This window comes from Silurus aristotelis (assembly GCF_946808225.1).
Source record: "Silurus aristotelis genome assembly, chromosome: 20".
NCBI lineage: Eukaryota > Metazoa > Chordata > Actinopteri > Siluriformes > Siluridae > Silurus > Silurus aristotelis.
Window position 1 is genome coordinate 16,801,307 of NC_139593.1, and position 14,498 is coordinate 16,815,804.

A 14,498-nucleotide genomic window follows, 5' to 3' on the forward strand; every position below is an offset into this window, starting at 1 on the left:
GTCAGGAAAATTGTGAACATTGTTGAATGTGTTTCCATCACACAGTATTTATAGTTTTATTTTTTTGTTTTTTTAAGGCTGGCTTACCCCCTCCTACGCCAAATCCTAAAATGTAGCCGCTATATTTAAAACAGGAATTCACCTTTCAGAACAGCGAGGTGTTTCTGTAGTGCCGAGGAAGGGAGGGGGGGAGGACTTCTAGTGCATGTGCACAGCTCGTTTCACAAACATCAGTGAACGGTCTGTTTTGTAATGTTCTCCCACATGCTGTAAATATCTACTACACAGGTTTTTAGTTAAAAGAAACTTCAACTCTATAAGAAGGGAGAAAGGTTTAGAAGGAATTTAGATGCATATAGTAGTCATACCATACACATGCATTTGTGCAATGTAATTTGTAAATAAATAAAAAAGTTGTCTAGCTTTAGTGTTGAACTGTTGGAAGTTGTGTACACGACTTATAGTTTTTCAGCTTTCTTCCGCACCAGTAGGCTTTGTAACTGCTGATAGCGTGTGAATCAGTGTGTGCGACTGGGTAGGGTTGATTTCTCCCCATTTCTTTTAGGTTCAAGTGACTGAGCTGTCTGTTTAAACAGATTGAGTTGTGTGGCTTTGACTTCTGGATTATTTGGCTATTTCACACACAGACAAATAATATGCAATTACCTTTTGCTTTTCTAGGTTCTGATACTGTTGATACTATTGATTTGTATTCTTACAGATAGACGGTATGAAATTGTAAATTACACTGTTATAATAGAAAAAGGTTGCCTAGCTTATATAGACCAATATCAATATACAATTATTCTAGTTCTATACTGTATATGTATTATTTAGTCTTAAGAGAAATTAAAAGTGACAATTATAAGAGTGATAAGCAAGTAATTTCAGTTACTTTATAGCAGTTGTTTTGCAGGATGTCCGCTACATATATTTTTGCTGCTTAGTGTCTACCTGGATTGGGTAGTTCATGTTAAACCAAAGGTGTAGAATTGGTGTTGGGTGAATGCTAACAGTAAATCCATCTTAACAGATGACTCCTGTACGATACATTGGCAGTTATTAAGGAAATGATGGCTGCAAACGTTTCACGTGTCACTTAGACTTATTTAAATATTTATATTTATTATAAATATTTTTTCTTCTTTCGGCTTCTCCCATTGGGAGATTATCCTTTTATTATAAATATTTGCTCAATAAAATTCTGTTCGCTTTGTCCAGAAATGGAGCCAGACTGATTAACCTACAGCTGTTTCATTACACTGTTTGTTTGGTTTTGTTTATTTATTTAAGGAGTGGGCGGACACTGTGCCTTGTGTAAATCATTTGTTCATTCATGTTAAGATCTCTGATGAGTGATGTTTGGCCAAAATTATCGTGTCACTTTATTTTTCGCTGCATAATAACCTGTGGGTGTGCATACTTTTTATTGTGAAGCAATAAAAATAGCCTTCAGTGTGCCTTTCTAGTGTAGTTTTAATTTTCTTTTTTGTATTGCAAGGTTTTTATGGGGGGACCAAACAGTCATGCGTGCATTGTTTTGTTCTCTACAGGAAGGTCGAGAACAGTATGAGCTGGCAGCCACCTCAGAACAGGGGGGCAAGAAATCCAAGTCCAAGGGCAAAAAGGACAAGGATAAGGATATGGATGAACTTAAAAAGGAAGTGGACTTGGTGAGCCAGCTCCTTTCACATATATGTATGTAAACTTTGGCTCAAAAGGTTGTGATTATCTAAACATATTTTTCCAATATTTAAACATTGTAGGATGACCATAAACTGACTCAAGAAGAGCTTAACAGGAAGTATGGCACCGATCTTACAAGGGTAAGACTTATATTTTTATAGCAATGACAAATACTAGTAGAATATTACTTTAAGCTTCTGAATGAATCTATTCTTTAATCTATTGTTGGTACCTTATTAGTACTTTTTTTTATTGTATTTTTTTTCCTTTTATTAGGGTTTGACTGTCGCCCGTGTAAAAGAAATTCTTGAACGTGATGGACCCAATGCTCTGACCCCACCTCCAACTACCCCAGAATGGGTCAAATTCTGCAAACAGCTTTTTGGTGGTTTCTCCACTCTTCTGTGGATTGGAGCTCTTCTTTGTTTCCTGGCATATGGAATTCAGGCAGCTGCAGAAGATGAACCAGCAAACGATAATGTAATATTTCTTGTTTTCCAAAATGTTTGGATTCTTGTAATGCAGAGATGATTGATCCCTTTCTGTCAACCTCTGTCTCACTGCATTACAGTTGTACCTGGGTATTGTGTTATCTGCAGTGGTCATGATCACTGGTTGCTTCTCATACTATCAAGAGGCTAAGAGCTCAAAGATTATGGACTCCTTCAAGAATCTTGTTCCTCAGGTACTGAAGATGGTATTTTTATTCCCATTTCAAACTCATAAAACCCATTATGTTGATTTATGTTCATTTTCATTCTTTAGCAAGCCTTGGTCATCCGTGATGGTGAAAAAATGAGCATCAATGCAGAAGAAGTGGTTGTTGGAGACCTTGTAGAGGTTAAGGGTGGAGACAGAATTCCTGCAGATCTGCGTATAATTTCTGCCCATGGATGCAAGGTGCACATAACTGTAGTCATGGGCAAATTTAGTTTTATATCTACCTGTTTATTGTTACTCATGTGAGGAATTCCTCCTTTTAGGTGGACAATTCCTCACTCACTGGTGAATCCGAGCCCCAGACTCGTACTCCAGACTTCTCAAATGAAAATCCTTTGGAAACGAGGAACATTGCTTTCTTTTCTACAAACTGTGTAGAAGGTGCACACGTATAAAATTCTAAGAATGGCTCTTATTCACAGATAAGGTTATACATTTTTATTCATGTATATTTTGTATTGTATTAATAAATGTTTGTTTTCCCTTTAGGTACGGCTAGAGGTATTGTCATCAACACTGGTGATCGCACTGTGATGGGCCGTATTGCTACTCTTGCTTCTGGTTTGGAGGTTGGTCGAACCCCCATCTCTATAGAGATTGAGCACTTTATCCACATCATCACTGGTGTGGCGGTCTTCCTTGGTGTGTCCTTCTTTATTCTGTCACTGATTCTTGGATACAGCTGGCTTGAGGCAGTCATTTTCCTCATTGGAATCATTGTGGCCAATGTGCCAGAGGGTCTCTTGGCTACTGTAACTGTAAGTACAACTTTACACATCAGTTTTAAAAATATTGTAGTAGCTGTGATTTACTGTTAAGATCCCAAATGAAGGCAGGTAATTTAATTCTTAAATGTTGCGATTGCAAGTTGGAGCTCTGTTCTGAAAGTATCTTCCAGGGGTTAAAAACTGTTCTTTTTGGCACGTCAGTAATTTGTGGCTGAAATAATCTTTAACAATTATAAAATGTGTTGGTGTAACAGTGGCTGTAAGAAAAGCACAGAATAGTATAACGTGGCAAGATGAAATGAACTCTGCATTGTAGATTTATGCAACTGTCCAGTGTCTGTCGAGTAAACAGATTACTGTCACACCTTCTACGTATATCTGTATTTAGACTACGTATGCCTGTTTTGATGACTCTTCTTAGGGGTGTTACAGACTTCTGATATCCACCTGAGAGTTCTAATCAGTCCCTTATTGTCCCTGTGCGCAGGTGTGTTTGACTTTAACTGCCAAACGTATGGCAAAGAAGAACTGTCTGGTAAAAAATCTTGAAGCAGTAGAAACACTTGGTTCTACCTCCACCATCTGCTCCGACAAGACAGGAACTCTTACTCAGAACCGTATGACTGTAGCACACATGTGGTTTGACAACCAGATTCATGAAGCAGATACCACAGAGAACCAAAGTGGAACCTCTTTTGACAGAAGCTCTGCCACTTGGGCTGGCCTGGCTCGAATTGCTGGTCTGTGTAATCGTGCAGTCTTCCTCGCAGATCAAGATGGTGTTCCAATCCTTAAGGTATTCAGTTGTCACAAGAACATAATTTGTAAAACACACAACCCTTATGGTATAACAACTACCGTAATTTCCGGACTATAAAGCGCACCCATATATAAGCCACTGAATTTTACAAATTTTTATTTTGAACATAAATAAGCTGCAGGTGTCTACACTAATGTACTTTACACAGGCTTTAATGAAAGACACCTTACACATGGTGTAACGGGTGAAATATGTTGATCTTCCTTTAGGAGCATAGCAGTATTTTGGGAATAGCATGCCACTGCATTTTTCCGCTATTACTGCGTGTGTTCAAGAAGAAGATTGTCCTTTATTATTTTCTGATGCTGATTTCGAAAAATAAAAAAGCACGAGTTTTGGAAACCTGTCTGTGCTTATATGATTTCTGTTGTAACTGGAGTTAGTGAGCTCTCCCTTCACCCAGACTCAACGCGTTACAACGGCTTGTATCTAAACAGAAGCCGACCAAGTTCACTGTCTTCCTCCTTCCTTTCACAACTATTTCTCTCAGGAGTTTATCTTTTGGCATCGCCGTGCGTTTAAAAAAAAAAAAAAAAAAAAAAAAAAAAAAAAAAAAAAAAAAATTTTCTCCCAAAGCCGTGCAGCTCAGAACACAGGTGAGTTTCCGTTCGGAAATTTCATTGGTCTGTTATCTCGCTCAGTTTTATGGCTAGAAGTTTGTGAAACCGGGAAAAACCCAGGAAAAATTCATAAATTAGCCACTTCGTTGTTTAAGCCGCGGGGTTCAAAGCGTAGGAAAAAAAGTTGCGGCTTATAGTCCGAAATATACGGTATATATTTTGCTAATATTATATACCGTACCCCCACCCCCAGATTATACTGTTTTAATTCTTTGGAATACTAAAAATTATAAATGCATAATTTTTTTTCCACAGAGAGATACAGCGGGAGATGCGTCAGAGTCTGCTCTGTTGAAGTGTATTGAGCTTTGCTGTGGTTCAGTGAGGGACATGAGGGATAAATACACAAAGATTGCAGAGATCCCTTTCAACTCTACCAATAAATACCAGGTATTATGATTTACCTACTCATACATTATGCATTTTTGCTTTCTGTAAGTATGAATTTGCTAATGTCTTTTGCAATGGGCTTTTAGCTGTCCATCCACATGAATTCCTGTGATGGCGAGAGCAAACACCTGCTAGTAATGAAGGGAGCTCCTGAGAGGATTCTGGATCGATGTTCAACTATTATGCTTCAAGGAAAAGAGCAACCGCTGGATGATGAGTTGAAGGATGCTTTCCAGAATGCCTACTTGGAACTGGGAGGCTTGGGCGAGCGAGTGCTGGGTATTATTCTGTTTTAACTGTGACTGAATTTACAAATTCAGTTATTTTATTTTTCAGTTCTCAACAAGTTATTTTAAAGTGTTGCAAACTTTTTTCTTTTTTTAGGTTTTTGCCATTACAGTCTTCCTGATGATCAGTTCCCTGAGGACTTCCAGTTTAACACAGAAGAAGTGAACTTCCCCACTGAGAACCTGTGCTTTCTTGGACTCATGTCTATGATTGATCCTCCTCGTGCTGCTGTTCCTGATGCGGTTGGCAAGTGCAGAAGTGCTGGAATCAAGGTAAGTTATTTATGTAAAATTCCTATGCAGATTAGCTTGTAACAATGCAATTTGGTAATCATTCTCCCAAATGTAAATACTCGCCTGCTTGCCTTTCAGGTTATCATGGTTACAGGAGATCATCCAATTACAGCTAAAGCCATAGCTAAGGGTGTGGGTATCATATCTGAAGGCAATGAAACTGTGGAAGACATCGCTGCTCGTCTGAACATTCCAATAAATGAGGTCAACCCGAGGTAGTGGGCTGTTATTAAATTTGGATGTTCATATAAGGTATGTGATTGATAAACTGATTTGCATGTCAACAACTCTTTTACTGATTTTTCTTTTAGAGATGCCAAGGCATGTGTTGTTCATGGTGGTGATCTTAAAGACTTGACTCCTGAGCAGTTAGATGATGTTCTAAAACACCACACTGAGATTGTGTTTGCCAGAACATCTCCTCAACAGAAACTGATTATTGTGGAAGGTTGCCAGCGACAGGTAATGACTGACCACAAAGCTGTCGAATTTTGCAGTTAAAATGAATGAAATGATGGAAGGACACTGGTGTACAAATGTATCTTTTATTGTAACAGGGTGCGATTGTAGCTGTGACTGGTGATGGTGTTAATGATTCTCCTGCTCTGAAGAAGGCTGATATTGGTGTAGCGATGGGTATTGCTGGATCTGATGTCTCCAAACAGGCTGCTGATATGATTCTCCTGGATGACAACTTTGCTTCTATTGTTACGGGAGTAGAAGAAGGTATGACACAAGTATACAAGAGCAGTAACGGAGCTTTCAGCTGTGGAATATTATAACCTAATGTTGACTTCCTTTAACAGGCCGCCTGATCTTTGACAACTTGAAGAAGTCAATAGCTTATACCTTGACGAGCAATATTCCTGAGATCACACCTTTTCTGCTGTTTATAATTGCAAATATCCCTCTTCCTCTGGGAACAGTAACCATACTTTGCATTGACCTTGGTACAGACATGGTAAGTGTAATTGTATTAAGAGCTTTGTTTTTAAATAGAATAGTTTGACATTTAACTTGGGCTGTATTAACTCTGTGCATCCACTCTCAGGTCCCTGCTATTTCCTTGGCATATGAGGCTGCTGAGAGTGATATCATGAAGAGGCAACCCAGAAACCCCAGGACAGACAAGCTAGTTAATGAAAGGCTTATTAGCATGGCCTATGGACAGATTGGTAAGAACTTGCATAACAGAAAACTGGCAGGTGAAATGAATAACACTTATCTTGTTACAATGACTCTATTCGATCTGTGGGCCTGAATGAGTTTGACAAGAGTCAGGTTGTAAAGGTTAGACTGCTGGGTCAGATCATCTCTAAAATGGCTGGTCTTGTGGGGTATTCCTGGTATAGTGATTGTGTGTAAGGGGTGAAGGTTAGCAGGTTTGGTAATGTCCCACAGAGGAGCTACTATAGTACAAATTGCTGGAATGCTGGCTATGATTAGATACACAGAAAGGTGAGATGCACCAAGTGCCCATATTTTTTCCGTCCACTGACAAAAGCACCTACACATGGACAAGTAGATGAAGGAGTGATGGAATGTTGTCCCCTTTGAAACCTTGGATCCTAAAATTGATGGGTTTTTTTTGTTTTGGCACCTACTGAAATACAGTGGAAACCGGTTATGTTGCCGGCCTAGGGGACGGCAAAAAGCATTGAGATAACCAATGATCAAGAAAACGAAAGCCAAAATGGCGGCAATATATTAACATGCTTGAAATTTCTTTATGTACATGATGTGCGTTAATAAATGAGAACGTGCATGCACCTGTTTTTGGAGGTTTTTTTACACAAGTGTTGCAGCGATTTGTTTGATGAAGGCATGCTATAAAAATGTACAATGTTTGTTTACACCAAAAGGCGAAAATATAGTAGTGAGATGGTGACGTGGCAAAAGCCAGCGATTGGTCATAAGGGATCGAGATAACCGACGTTAAGTGGCAAATTTGCCCCCCGTTGTGCTCAAGATATTAGGGTTCGGCGACATAACCGATGAGAAAATGCTAAGACAAAGCGAGAATTTGGCGGTTCCACTTCAAAAACGTCGACTTAATAGGGTTGGTGAGTTAACAGAGGTCGAGATAAGTGGGTTTGACTGTATTTAGTAAAGGCAAAGTGTGTGAATTTTCTCCTAACGGCTGTGGCCTTTTTTAGCAAGATAATATGGCCTGCCACACTGCAAAAATTGCTCAGTTTTGGCAGCACGAGAGGGACTTGTACAATATTAGCCAATTAATGTTATTGCTGATCAGTGTATGATCACTCACTCAGTTTCTACTCACAGGTATGATTCAGGCACTTGCTGGCTTCTTTACCTACTTTGTAATTCTGGCTGAGAATGGGTTCCTGCCCTCTACCTTGCTGGGTATACGCGTGTTCTGGGATGACAAATATGTCAATGACCTGGAGGATAGTTATGGGCAGCAATGGGTGAGTAAAATTAAAAACTTCAAGTTTACAAACAGTTTCATGAGGTTTAAGTTTTAATGACACATTCTTTTCAGACATATGAGCAGAGGAAGATTGTAGAGTTCACCTGCCACACTGCATTCTTTATCAGTATCGTGGTTGTACAATGGGCAGATTTGATCATCTGTAAGACCAGGAGGAACTCTGTCTTCCAGCAAGGAATGAAGTAAGTAGAGACCATAATGCCTCCATTTAGTGTTAGTCTTCTATTACTTTATCTGTGATTGAAATTTTTACAATTTCTTGTAAACAGGAACAAAATTCTCATCTTTGGACTGTTTGAGGAAACTGCTTTGGCAGCCTTCCTCTCCTATTGCCCAGGAATGGATGTTGCCCTTAGAATGTACCCACTCAAGTAAGTTCTTTATGGTCATATGGCCCTATATGTGGGTGTCATTGTATGAGGAACTATACATTTCTAGCATTTATTAAATTCTCTGCTGTAATTAGACAAACACGTGTATTTAACATTCAATCCTTTTGCCTCTTCAGACCAAACTGGTGGTTCTGTGCCTTTCCCTACTCGCTTCTTATCTTTATTTATGATGAAATCCGAAAGCTTATCATCCGACGCAGTCCAGGAGGTGAGTGTGGAAAAACATTTTTGTTCATCGTAGTTCAATTCAGTATTTAGATACATTTACAGTTAATGTGTAGTTTCAGTGCTTTATAGAAATCTAGACATACTGTAGATTTTTTTTATCTGTAATGTATCCCAGTTGCTTGTGTAAACAAATGATTTATCAATTTGTACATAAAGCAGGGGCTACAATCTATGGCACAAAATATTACTGTTAATAATAAATACCCTATAATTAAATGCTTTTTCAGCAGTTCTATTTTATATTGAGTCCTGCCAGATGTGTGGTGATCAATGAGTGTCTGTCTCGTTGTAGGTTGGGTGGAGAGGGAGACCTATTACTAAAGAACCCTGTCCACATTGCACACACGTATTTGCATGGCTGTCTTGCTGCTTGGAATTTAACCTCCAGTAATTCAGTTTTTTTATATATAAATATATAGATATATTCACAGAAATCTGTATGTCTCTAGGGAATGCTTGACACAAACATGGAGATCATGAACCAAGACATTGCGTGCCTTGTTTCTGAAGCTGGACCAATTTTCTACGTTTTAAAAATTGATATAAATATAATCCCAGTCGGTTCCCACATTTGGAATCATTTGGATGCTTTACATTTATTCACTTGGCATTGACTGTCCAAATACAAACCATATAGAGGATACACAAGCATAGAGCCGAGCAGTTTGAAGGGGTCTTGTTCAAGGCTGTTTAACTGCCCAAAGACCTAGAACTGGCTCTTGGTGTGAATTGACTAATGTAAAATAAACAAGGTTTTAAAAAGTAGTTTTACTCAGAACTCCTCTAACACTTAAAAATAAACTTGATTTATAGCTTTATGGCTTTCATGGTGCAAAATGATCTGTGAGATTTACAGACCAAGTTGGAGCCACTGAGGTCTGTTTCTGTGCTTCCATCTTAGGGGTGGGTTTTAAAGTCTGCTCTTTATACTTCAGAGGGAAGCAAGTTTAAGCTTTAAATGACCATGGCTCCCCAGCATGTAAAGAAAAAGCAGTTTTATCATGTTTGAAGCCATTTCTGTTACACTCAAATTACGTGTGATCATGACCTGAATATTTGGAGATATTAGATAAACAGGCTCTTGCTGTCTGTGTTTCTGCTACAGAGGTCACATTTACTTAGTGTTTCCTCTGTTTATGAATGGAATTAACATTTAACAACTTGTCTATTACAGCTTGAGCTACTCTTTGTGCTTTGGTTTTTTTCGATGAAATTTTAAAAACTTATTTTCCCTAGCAGCTTTTTAAAAGTTCAGAAAGAAGGAAAATGCATTCAATTTCCTTGTTGGACACAGTTAAAAAAAAAAAATAAAGCATGAACACAATTTCCTTTATATAAGAGTATGCTTTTGCCTGATTATAACATTAAGGCAGGAAATGAAAAATGTTGTTTGTATTTAAAACAATGTATTTGGTGTGCATGATTTTTGCATGAATGTTAGAAAATGAAGTATTATACAAACTAACAGCAACTGGGTCCAGTGTGTAAAGCAAGTTGATCGGGAAAAGGAAATTCTTGGGGACCAGGTTGTGTGTATGTACAGTCATCATTTCTGCCTCATTTAGGCTTTACCACTTTTTGCAACCATAATAAAATCCAGGAAATATGAGCTTGTCAATCTTCTGTTTATGACCTCCTTGATATGTATGTCATTATTATAAATGCATTCCCTATGTGAATGAAGACTGTTAAATAAATTCAATAAAAACAAAAGAATTTACTGTCTTGAGCTGTTTTATGTGTCTTCCACTGTGTGTTTAAACAATGTTCAATTTGGATTTATTTGTACACTGCTTTTAACAATAGTCATGGCAACTTTGCAGAAATCCAATGCTGCAATTACATTTAAAATAAATGATTTTATACTAAACCTAATGCATATTTGTAAAGTTTACTACACCTGAGGAAGTCGTACAGCAAGAATCAAAGATTTATACATACAATACAACCAAAAAAGTGTATGCTCTAAATTGCAAAATTGTGCAGCACAATATTAAACCTCCACCAGGGGGCACTCTGGTCCATTGTGTGGTTGTACAGAGTGCTGAAGCCTGAACGCCCTCAGCAGCCATTTGTTATTGTTGCTGCCTAATCTGAATCTCCTGTCCGGAATAGACAGCGCATGCGCGCTACTGTGCGCCTGCGCAGATGATTACTTTTGATGTCGCAGCCTGATCTGCGCTTCCGCGAATTTAAACTCAGCATTGTGCAATAAATGATGATACACCCAATACAGTCAGAATAACGTGCAGAATGTACACATTCTTATATACAGGAATGTGCAAATGAGAAGTGCATAGCAAATACTGTGATTTATTTTAATTTATAAGTATTAAAGATAGTCACTAATGGACCGATCACGTGTTCCAGCCCTGATGTTTAATGCTGCGGTTTTAACAAACACAGCAAACACGACACAAAAATCTAAATATCATCATTATAAAGGAAACATTCACACCAACTAATATCCTGCTATCACCTCAAAATCTCCACTATTCAAACAAGTTTTAAGGTCTTAAGACACACGTCAGTGATCCTCACTTTCCACGTTTTAAGAAGAAACTCATCCCATCGACAGTTGATCGGAAACGCAAAGAACTGTGTGAAACTACATGTTCTGTATAAATTATATTACAGATCACGTCTCATGTCAACCCATAAGTGGTTCCTGAGATCATGGACGCCACGTGCACTGCACTGAAACTGTACAATAATGTTGGTCTGTATACAAATATATCTGCATCAAACTTTACATTTATGAAATACATCTTATTGGTTAAAATACATAAAGGTTGGACATAAAGATTCCTGATTGTTGAAGCTCCTGAAGTACTATTGTATTTTATAGTATCAAGCAGTGCCAAGTGTTCTGGAAATATAGAGAGTAGAAAACCTCAGATTCATTTGTGATTTCAAGTCTAATGTTTTAAATCTATCAAAATAAAGTTAACCACTGAATAATGAAGGAGATTTGAGCACAAACTGCTTTCCTTGAGTGCAATCAATCCTCTGAATAGGTGCCATTTGTGTGTTGTAATTCTTCATATTATACATTTTATTTATTTTTAATATATTTACACTGAATCTAGTAGAATCTAGTAAACAATATGTATTATTTAAAACCTGTATTGGTCAATTACAGGTAATTTTTCTATTTTTCAATTTTCTTATATCAACTAGTTTTTTATATATCAAATAGAGACTGAATATATCTTCTTCTTCTTTCGGCTGCTCCCATGAGGGGTCGCCACAGCGGATCATTCGTCTCCATACCACCCTGTCCTCTACATCTGCCTCTTTTACACCGACTACCTGCATGTCTTCCCTCACCACATCCATAAACCTCCTCCTTGGCCTTCCTCTTTTCCTCCTACCTGGTGGCTCCATCCTCAGCATTCTCCTACCAATATAATTCATGTCCCTCCTCTGCACATGTCCAAACCATCTCAATCTCATCTCCCTCACCTTGTCACCAAAACATCCTACATGCGCTGTCCCTCTAATAAACTTATTTCTAATCTTATCCATCCTCGTCACTTCCAACGAAAACCTTAACATCTTCAGCTCTGCTACCTCCAGCTCCACCTCCTGTCTTTAACTTAATGCCACTGTCTCTTAACCATACAACATCGCAGGTCTCACCACAGTCCTATAAACTTTCCCTTTCATTTTTGCATATACCCTACTATCACAAATCACTCCTGTCACTCTTCTCCACCCACTCCACCCTGCCTGCACTCTTTTCTTCACTTCTCTAACACACTCTCTATTACTTTGCACTGTTGACCCCAGGTACCTGAATTCCTCCACCTTCTCCAGCTCTTCTCCCTGCAACCGCACAACTCCACTGCCCTCCCTCTCATTCACACACATGTATTCTGTCTTACTCCTACTGAGTTTCATTCCCCTTCTCTCCAGCGCATATCTTCACCTCTCCAGGCTCTTCTCAACCTGCTCCCTACTCTCACAACAAATCACAATATCATCCGCAAACATCATAGTCCAGGGCATGGCCGCAGGAAGTGGGGGTGCTGGGGGTGCTGCAGCACCCCCTATTGGCGAGAGAGAGATTTTAAAAAAATGTAGGCCTATTCAAAATATTTTGCACAATTTATAAATTCCTTATGAATATTTTAGGAAATGATTTTGACACACGTAGGCTATTAAGTGTATTTTGGATTTTTATTTAATTATTTGGATTATCTTAATTATATTGATTTTTCAAGTTCACTTGTAAGGCGCATTTCACACGCGCGGGTGATTTTAGTTTGGCTTTCTCTGGCAGCGCGCAAACATAGCCTAAATGCCTTGCCCTTGTGGAAGATAAAATTAGCTCTTCGTACCTTTTACAACAACATGAAGATATCAGAAAAAGAGATCGGTGGTCTCTTTCCTGCTCGTGTTCCACATCCCTCTCAAAGCGCAGAGCGGTAGGCTATAACGCGTCTTTGTGTGGAAATATAAAACTGTTTTTTGTTTTGTTTTGTTTTTTAAATGGATTCAACTTTATTATATTATGTAAGTTACCAGTATTTACTGATATTTATTTCAATGCTTTACAGGCTTTAGTGTGTTGTTTCTTTGTTTTTTTTTTGTTTTTTTTTATTTCAAAACAACCCCCCAACCACCGCAACACCGCCGGTATTTGGTCCACTACCACCGCGGTGGTAAAAAAATAAAAGTGCCATCGTCACAGCCCTATGTTATTTTTTTAAATGTATTCTAAATAGGCCCATAGGCTCATAGGTTTTTTTAGTCCAAAAAAAATAAAAATAAAAAAAATTCACACCCTTGGTACTCTGTCATACGCCTTCGCTAAATCCACAAATCCACAATGCAATTCCTTCTGTCCTTCTCTATACTTCTCCATCAACATTCTCAAAGCAAATAAGGCATCTGTGGTGCTCTTCCTCGGCATGAAACCATACTGTTGCTCACAGATGGTCACCTCTTCTCTCAGCCTGGCTTCCACTACTCTTTCCCATAACTTCATGGTGTGACTGATCAACTTAATTCCCCTGTAGTTACTGCAAGACTGCACATCTCCTTTATGCTTAAAGATCGGTACCAGCACACTTCTTCTCCATTCCTCAGGCATCTTCTCACCTTCCAAAATCCTGTTAAACAATCTGGTCAAAAACTCCACTGCCATCTCTCCTAAACATCTCCACGCTTCTACCAGCTGTCATCTGGTCCAACCGACTTTCCACTCTTCATCCTCTTAATCGCTGCTCTCACTTCCTCCTTACTAATCCTATCTACATCCTGCTTTACCAACTCCACATCATCCAACCTTCTCTCTCTCTGATTTTCCTCATTCATCAGCTGCTGAAAATACTCCCTCCACCTTCTCAACACACTCTCCTCACTAGTCAACACATTTCCCTCTCCATCCTTTATTGCTCTAACTTGCAGTACATCCTTCCCAGCTCGATCCCTCTGCCTGGCCAATCGGTACAAATCCTTTTCTCCTTCCTTAGTGTCCAACCTCTACTCCTGCCTACTTTTCTCATCACTCTGTCGATCCCACTTCTGTTTTGCCAACCTCTTTCTCCTTATGCTCTCCTGCACTTCCTCATTCCACCACCACGTCTCCTTGTCTTGCTTTCTATTTCCAGATGTTACACCAAGTACTTTTTTAGCTGCCTCCCTCAACACTCCTGCAGTAGTTGCCCAATCATCCAACACCTCCTTAACACCACTGAGCCTCTGTCTGACCTCTTCCCTGAACCTCACACTACAGTCTTCCTCCTTCAGTTTCCACCATCTTATTCTTCTTTCAGTCCTCACTCTCATCCTCTTCTTCTTTGTCTCCAAAACCATCCTACAGACCACCATCCGATGCTGTCTAGCTACACTTTTCCCCGCCAACACCTTA

The 14,498-nt window shown here is 38.9% G+C and overlaps 1 protein-coding gene across 2 annotated transcripts; it reads left to right on the forward strand.

The window, feature by feature from the left end:
• LOC310715681 (sodium/potassium-transporting ATPase subunit alpha-1) lies at positions 1 to 10,333 on the forward strand. Of its 2 annotated transcripts, none has more exons than XR_014530384.1 (21): positions 1 to 1,673; positions 1,767 to 1,826; positions 1,963 to 2,166; positions 2,258 to 2,371; positions 2,452 to 2,586; positions 2,670 to 2,787; positions 2,896 to 3,164; positions 3,622 to 3,930; positions 4,830 to 4,964; positions 5,051 to 5,243; positions 5,349 to 5,524; positions 5,624 to 5,760; positions 5,857 to 6,007; positions 6,103 to 6,271; positions 6,352 to 6,506; positions 6,597 to 7,158; positions 7,653 to 7,977; positions 8,052 to 8,182; positions 8,270 to 8,371; positions 8,509 to 8,600; positions 8,913 to 10,333. XR_014530384.1 is itself a non-coding variant. In XM_083522290.1 (21 exons), the coding sequence occupies exons 1-21, from the start codon at positions 1,527 to 1,529 to the stop codon at positions 8,939 to 8,941; spliced, it is 3,096 nt and encodes a 1,031-aa protein (XP_083378416.1). In that variant the 5' UTR covers positions 1 to 1,526; the 3' UTR covers positions 8,942 to 10,333. The 2 variants fall into 2 exon arrangements, 1 of the variants encoding a protein (XP_083378416.1); XM_083522290.1 differs by having other exon boundaries at positions 6,597 to 6,720; positions 7,832 to 7,977.
• The last annotated feature ends 4,165 nt before the right edge of the window (positions 10,334 to 14,498 follow it).

Coding starts and splice junctions, on each gene's coding strand:
- LOC310715681 (XM_083522290.1), top strand. CDS start 1,527: ATGCGTGCATTGTTTTGTTCTCTACAGGAAGGTCGAGAACAGTATGAG. Junction 2,167..2,257: donor ATGAACCAGCAAACGATAAT/GTAATATTTCTT, acceptor ACTGCATTACAG/TTGTACCTGGGTATTGTGTT. Junction 5,761..5,856: donor ATAAATGAGGTCAACCCGAG/GTAGTGGGCTGT, acceptor TTTTTCTTTTAG/AGATGCCAAGGCATGTGTTG.